This window comes from Suncus etruscus, chromosome 14 (assembly GCF_024139225.1).
Source record: "Suncus etruscus isolate mSunEtr1 chromosome 14, mSunEtr1.pri.cur, whole genome shotgun sequence".
NCBI classification, from domain to species: Eukaryota; Metazoa; Chordata; class Mammalia; order Eulipotyphla; family Soricidae; genus Suncus; species Suncus etruscus.
Genome location: NC_064861.1, coordinates 38,247,341 through 38,254,297, shown reverse-complemented (window position 1 = coordinate 38,254,297; position 6,957 = coordinate 38,247,341). Strand labels below are relative to the sequence as shown.

General features: G+C 57.7%; 1 protein-coding gene across 1 annotated transcript; it reads left to right on the top strand.

Moving 5' to 3' along the window:
* The first annotated feature begins 281 nt into the window (after positions 1 to 281).
* On the top strand, positions 282 to 6,191 carry CIBAR2 (CBY1 interacting BAR domain containing 2). The gene is made up of 11 exons (XM_049787384.1): positions 282 to 317; positions 826 to 1,060; positions 1,355 to 1,423; positions 1,506 to 1,607; positions 1,747 to 1,752; positions 2,343 to 2,447; positions 3,289 to 3,402; positions 3,968 to 4,093; positions 4,674 to 4,776; positions 5,300 to 5,416; positions 6,157 to 6,191. The coding sequence occupies exons 1-11, from the start codon at positions 298 to 300 to the stop codon at positions 6,189 to 6,191; spliced, it is 1,032 nt and encodes a 343-aa protein (XP_049643341.1). The 5' UTR covers positions 282 to 297.
* The last annotated feature ends 766 nt before the right edge of the window (positions 6,192 to 6,957 follow it).

The following is a 6,957-nucleotide window of genomic DNA, read 5'->3' as shown; positions in this document are numbered from 1 at the left end:
ACCACACACACACACACACACACACACACACACACACACACACACACACACACACACACACACACACACACACACACACACACACACACACACACACACACACACACACACACACCGCCCTACGCCAGGGCCTGTGGGAGGTAGGTAGGACCTGAGCAGTTGCCGGGCAACCAGCCAGGCTCCTCCCAGGACCCAGGCCTGTTGCCCAGCGACCAGGCTGCGTCTGGGAGTCTGGGAGAGCCTCAGCTGTTAGGGCTCCATTCTCTGGACTCCTGGGGCGCTCCCTCCCAGGCCACAATGAATGTGGTTCTCTCCAGGTGAGGAGCTGCCCAGGCTGGGAGGAGGGGACTGGGGTTCGGAGGGTCTGTGCTCCAGGGCACCAGGCAGGGCTGGACTGAAGGAAGCAGGGAATCTGCCCCATCACCCCTCGGCATGGCCAAAAAGGCACACAGGGCTGGGGTTCCCAGGAGCTTCCAAATTCTTGCTTCTGTCTGTCACAGACTCTTCTCCACCTGATTTGGCGTGGCCCCAAAATAGGGAAAAATACAAACATGTGGCCCCAAACCAAAAAAGACACAAAAATACATAGATGGTGTAGAATCTTAAGAGTTTGGGGGTCAGGGCAGTTGGGGGCTGGAGAAAGGTATGACCCGGATGTCTGAGGCCCCCCAAGAAGGAAAGAGGGGACTAAGGAGTCTGCAAGAGCAAATACCACTCAGACCTTACCTGGAGGGCACAACGTGTGGCCAGGAGAGAGGGGCGGAGTGTGGTGTGGTGCGGGTACCCATTCTACCCAGGTGCCCCCCACCGGGTCTTGTGCCCCAGAAAGAGCCAGGTACGGATGATGGAGGACACGGTGCGGCAGGCAGAGACGTACTTCGGACACTTCTGCTCCCTGATGGCTGCCTACACCCGCAAGACGGCGCGGCTGCGGGACAAGGCGGACCAGCTGGTCCGGCGACTCCTGGACTTTGCCAACACTGAGAATCCGGAGCTGCGGGCGACCGTGAAGAGCTTTGCCGAGGACCTGGCGAAGGTTCAGGATTATCGGCAGGCAGAGGTGAGACTGGCGGAGGAGGCCCCCACGGCAGGCGCTGGGACTCAGTTCCCCAGCTGTGACATGGAGCTGCCGTGGAAACCCCCCCCCAGTATCCCCCATGGCCATTCTTTTTTTTTTGGGGGGGGGGTCACACCTGGCAGCGCTCAGGGGTTCCTCCTGGCTCTACGCTCAGAAATTGCTCCTGGCAGGCTCGGGGGACCATATGGGATGCCGGGATTCGAACCACCGTCCTTTTGCATGTAAGGCAAACACTCTACTTCCCTCATGGCCATTCTTATTCTCTCCCATCCTCAGGTGGAAAGGCTGGAGACCAAGGTTGTGAACCCCCTGAAACTTTATGGAGTGCAAATAAAGCAGACTCAGGTGAGCACCCCCCTCCCCAGCTGCTAGACTGCCACAGTGCTCCAGAGCACCTAGGACTCAGCCAGATTCCTCTTGCCTTTAGGCTGAGATCAAGAGATTCAAACGCGCCCAGAACAATGAGATCAAGCAACTGGAGAAGCTGGAGAAACTGAGGCAGAAGTCGCCTGCTGACCGTCAAATGATTGTATCCTTTTCTGGAAGTTATTCCCGGGTGCTGGGGTCAGGGCAGAGCAGCTGTGGAGAGTTCGGGTTTTAAAGAGGGAATGTTGGGGTGCTCTGAACCCACTGCAGGCCAAGCATGTTCCTTAGCAGCCTCTGCACAGTCCCAGGTGAGTGTGGCTGGGACAGATGGGGCAGGTGAACTCATGTAGGTAACATAGGAGTTTGTGGAACAGCCCCGAAGCTGGAGCCAGTGGGTGCATATAGGCTGTGCCCAGAGGCAGGACCGGAGAGGGCAGAGAGTGTGGCTGGGCTTCTCAGCTCAGCTACCTATGCCCCAGTGTCACTGTCACAGGTCAGTACTCCCTCTGCTCTAGCCGCCACCTCTCCCAGTTGGCGCTTATATGATAGAAACTCCCCTAGGGGAGGAAGGGAAAACAGACCAGTAAACCCAGAATGTGGCCACTGCTGAATTGTTTCGGTCACTCTGCAGTGTCCAGCTCACAGGCCAGGGTTGGGATTCAGAAATTAGTGACTCCCAAGGCAGCAGGGCCAGAGAAACGATGGATCCCAGCTGGTATTCCTGGTCCAGGCTCAGATGTGCACAATGGTCCTGGCCAGGGTGGTGTGAGGGGACAGGAGAGGCTGGCATGGCCCCGTCCTTTCCTCCCATGCCAGAGCTCTGGGTGTGTCGGGGACAGGGGACAAAGACAGGAGACAGGCAGGAGTGGCCCCGTCTTTCCCTCCATGTGGGGCCCAGGTGGAGAGCAGCGTGCAGAGAGCATCAGTGGCCGCCAGCCGCAGCACCCAGCAGCTGGAGGAGACAGTAGGTTCCTTTCAGAGGCAGAAGCTGAACGACCTGCAGGTACCCAGGCAGTTCCGTGGAGGACATGGGGCATCTGCATGTGTGAGTGGATATGTGTGTGTAAGTAAGGATCTGTGTGTGTGCTGGTGAGAGGGGCTCAGCCTAGAGCTTCTAACTGTAGAAGCAGGTGTAGGACCTGGCTAGGGTGTGCCCCCAGATGGGTGGGGGAACACTAAGCCCAGATGCCCTAGAAAGCTGCTGTGTGCATGCCTGTCAGTGCCCACTTGGCATGTGGGAACTGTACCTCTGGAACCCACAGGACACTCCTGTGTGCCTCAGCCCCCCTTCTACAGGCAAAAGTGGGGGGACCTTTTTCAAGCTTCCGGAAGGTCAGCTGCCCCTTGGCTCACCCTGACACCCCAACCCCTGAGCACCTCCTGACCCCACCTGATCTGTCCCCGCAACCTGCCAGCTCTCCCACTCTATCCTGCTATTCTCAGTGTCTGTCCTGAGCAGGGGCAAACTGGGGGTCTCAGGGATGACACCAAGCAGAGTTGTCATGGCAGGAGAGTGGAGAGGGCACAGTAAGGGGCAGTGGGGGTTCAACTGACCTGGATCTGACTGGAAGGGGGACTTCTCCCAGCCCCCAGAGACCAGTGGGCCAAAGGGGGGTAGGGGGCTGAAGCATAGGCCTGGGGGACAGGGGCCCATGTAGGAGGAATACCTAAGCCCCAAGCACTGCTGTTGGACCCACAGACAGAAACAAATAGGCAGACGGACAGATGGAAAGATGCTGCTGAAGGGACAGACACAGGCAGATAGATGGATGGGCAAGTGGAAATGTAGGGTCCGCTACTGTCTGCACCCTACCGCCTCACACATGGTCCTTTGGTCTCCCCAGAAGATCTTCTCCGACTTTGTAACCATTGAGATGGTGTTTCATGCCAAGGCCCTGGAGGTCTACACAGGCGCCTTCCAGGTGTTGGACAACTATGACCTGGAGCGGGACCTGGAGGTGGGGGTCAACCTGGGGTCCCCCATGAGCTGTGGCAGTCAGTCTGGGTCATTAGCTGGACCCCACCCTCTGCACTATCCCTCACCTGTTCAAAAACTGCTCTTATCCCTTCCTGCCATTTTTCTCTTCTGCAGTTTTAGACTTGCCCCAGGGCTCCCCTGGAAGTCCCCACCATGTTCTAGGACTATCAGCACAGGGGCTCAGAATAACCTGCTGGCCCAGAGGCTGCCCCGACATGTCAGGGCTCAGCTGCTCTGCCCAAGTCCTCACTGGGATGCAGGATTTCTTGCGGGGAGCTGCAGATCATGACCCTGCACTGTCCCCCCCTCCCCATGGGCCTATGATGCTATGTGTATGAGGAAGCCCAGGACAAAGACTAGTTCACAGCGAGAACCAGAAGACAGGGAAGGTCTGTCTGTCTGTCTCACCCCACTGCAGGGAGGGACCGTTCATTTCTGGTGTGCTAGATTGGCCTCAGTTTCCCCAGGCTGTCCCTGGAGCGGGGTGGGGTGGGGAGGGCGCGGTGTCTACATGTCCCCTGGCACAGCCTGGCTCTGCTCAATAGGATTTTCGAGCCAAGACACAGGGATCTTCTGGGCATTACAATGCCGCCCGGCCGACTCCGGAGTCCACCCTGACCCCATCGGCCACAGTGACCTCCCCGGTTGCCCCCTGGTTCCTGGTAAAACAGGTGAGCACTGGGGTGAGGGGACAGACCAGGACCCAGAGGACCTTTGCCAGACCCTCCTCCAACAGGTCCTCTGAAAGGCCCTGCCCTGGGTGCCTGAGTGGCCTTGGGGGATGTGGCAAGGGTCCCCCTAACCCAGTGGGTGGTGGGCAGCCCAGGGCGAGGCTGAGCAGAACCAGTGGTTCCAGGCTATGTGATGTGGGGAAAGTCCTTGGCCTCTCTGGGGAGGGGGGCTGAGGTAGGTGTGAGGGGGAGAGAGGCACCGGAGGCACTTAGGAAGCCAAACTTCTCAGCACCTTCACTGCATGTTAGTGTCATAGTGGGCCATGTTATCATTATTAGTTTCAGCCACCTCCCCAGTGCTCAGGAGTTACTTTTCCAGCTCAGTGCTGAGGGAGGTATAATGGGAACCCCGAGATTGCACCCCACACCCTGTAACGATCGTGCCATGGGTCCGGCCCCACATGGCTGTCCTAAATGCTTTTCTTGTATCTGTGACTGTTCACACTGGCGGCCACTACTGTCACTTCCATCATCATTTGCCCTCACCTGTCACTGCCGCCTGCTGCTGTCCCCCCCTCAGGGTGACCTGAGTACTGCACAGAGCCTCAGGAAGGATGAGGAAGAGAGTGAGGACTTGGAAGAGGAGGACCCAGTGCATGACCTGCGGCCACTAGGGCAAGGAGGTGGCACATAGGAGACTCCCAGAGACAAGGCTGCCCAGGTTGGCCCCAGGACCAGCCGTGCCCTCACAGCCACAGATGCATGCCTGGTGCTTCGTGGTTTTCAATAAACATGGAGCATCCATCCCCAGCCTCTCTGCTCCATGTTTCCTCTCAACCAGATTCCAGCTTTTAACTGGGGTCACACAGAGAAGGACAGCACTCCCCACTCTGTAGCCATGGGGTCCTGTGCACTCCCTGCCCTGGGCTGAGGTGGTATTGAGCCCCCCGGGCTGGTATAAATTCAATTTTGCAGAGTCAGGCATTGGCTCCCAGGCAAATGTTTTTTGAGTTTATCCCAGTAAAAGCACCCCCTCATCTCTGGGCAGGATGAATCTGCTCACACCCTCGGTCCCTGCCCCTGGCACTCTCTGCACCCTGTTCTCTGCCTTGTGCCCTGGTTCCCAGGTCCTCCCCCCAGCCTGCCAGGGTGGGCATCCCATTGTGGTCCTTGCCCTATGCCAACTGCTGGGCCTCTGCCCATCAGGTGGTGAGCAGAGTGGCCCCCCACGACCAAACCCATCCCTGCTGATGTCAGCACTGGGACTGCCTGTGTCCTGCACTTGGGAGCTGCAGGTAGACCCACAAGCTGGCTGCCCCTCAAGTGTGCATCTCATGAGATTTAGGCTCCCCTTCTAAACAGCTTCTCACCTGCAATTCTGCCCACCAATGTCCCCTTCACTTTTGAGTGCAAGGTCCTAGGGTTTTTCCTTCCTTCCTTCCTTCCTTCCTCCTTCCTTCCTTCCTTCCTTCCTTCCTTCCTTCCTTCCTTCCTTCCTTCCTTCCTTCCTTCCTTCCTTCCTTCCTTCCTTCCTTCCTTCCTTCCGTTTTTTTTGGCCACACCCGGCGTTGCTTGGGGGTTACTCCTGGCTGTCTGCTCAGAAATAGCTCCTGGCAGGCACGGGGGACCATATGGGACATCGGGATTTGAACCAACCACCTTTGGTCCTGAATCGGCTGCTTGCAAGGCAAACGCCGATGTGCTATCTCTCCGGGCCCATCCTATGGGTTTTTCAAGTGACACGTCATTACCACAAGCCCCAAGGAGCCAGTATCACCCCTGGACCCCAGAACACCTCCAGGGATCCTAAGGCACCCGCATTCCTGTGCCCATCCAGTCCCCAGGGACATGGGAGCAGAGTCTGGAAGGGCCTTTATTCAGCTCCAAGGGGAAACAGCTTCATTCTCCAATTGTCACTGTCATCAGCTCCAGCTCAGTCAGAATAGTAGGCAGGTCACGCTCGGTGCAAGGCTATACCCCCATCCAAGCCTGCCTGGGGCCCAGATGGAGGAGAGGACAGAGATGGGGTGAGTCCTCCGCATCCGACCTTTCTTTCCCTGCAGCTCTCCATGGAAACAGGCCACCGAAGGGCAGCTAGACACATGATCCAGAGCCCCAGTGGAGCAGGAGGGACCCATTCCCAGAAACAGACCCCAAAAGAGCACAGAGACACAGCTGGACCTTTCAGAGGAATGAGCCCATGGGGCCAGGGTGCAGTGAAGAAAAGCTCAGCAAGGCAGGGGACAATGAGAGCAGCAGAGTCCCCTGGTCTTCAGACATGCCCCACCCCCTCTTCTAGATGGGGACCCTGGGGGAGGGAGGAAGGGGAGCATAATCTTAGTGCTGCTTCTCTGGAATGTTTCATTCAAATGACACAATTCTACAGGGGCTGGCGTGGAGGATACTCAGTCACTCCCTATAGCATGGGCTGAATGGGGTGTCCTGGACATGGCAGGACCCTCTGGGTGGCACAGTTCACCCCGACATACTCCCCTCACACCCAGGCTTCACTGCAGGCCTGCTCCAGAAAGTTCCAGAAAGAATCGGGGCTGTAGAGGTGCGTCTCGGGAGCTGTGGGGGACAGGCCTGTGGGTGGGACAGGGGCTCTGAGTTCTGTTACAGGACAGAGGGAGCAGGCAGACCCTAGGGTGGGGGTGTCTGACATTTCAGGGTTCCATGGGGAGGGGCAGAACTGGATACAGAACCTCCCTGTGTAGGGTAATGTGGTCAGCAGTTCAGGGTGGTCTGGGGTTTAGACGTCCCATCGTGGCCAAGGACTCAGCAGCTCCCCAACAAAAGGGGCCTCTCTTCTGGGGCCAGAGCGAAAGCACAGCGGGTAGGGTGCTTGCCTTATATGCAGCCGA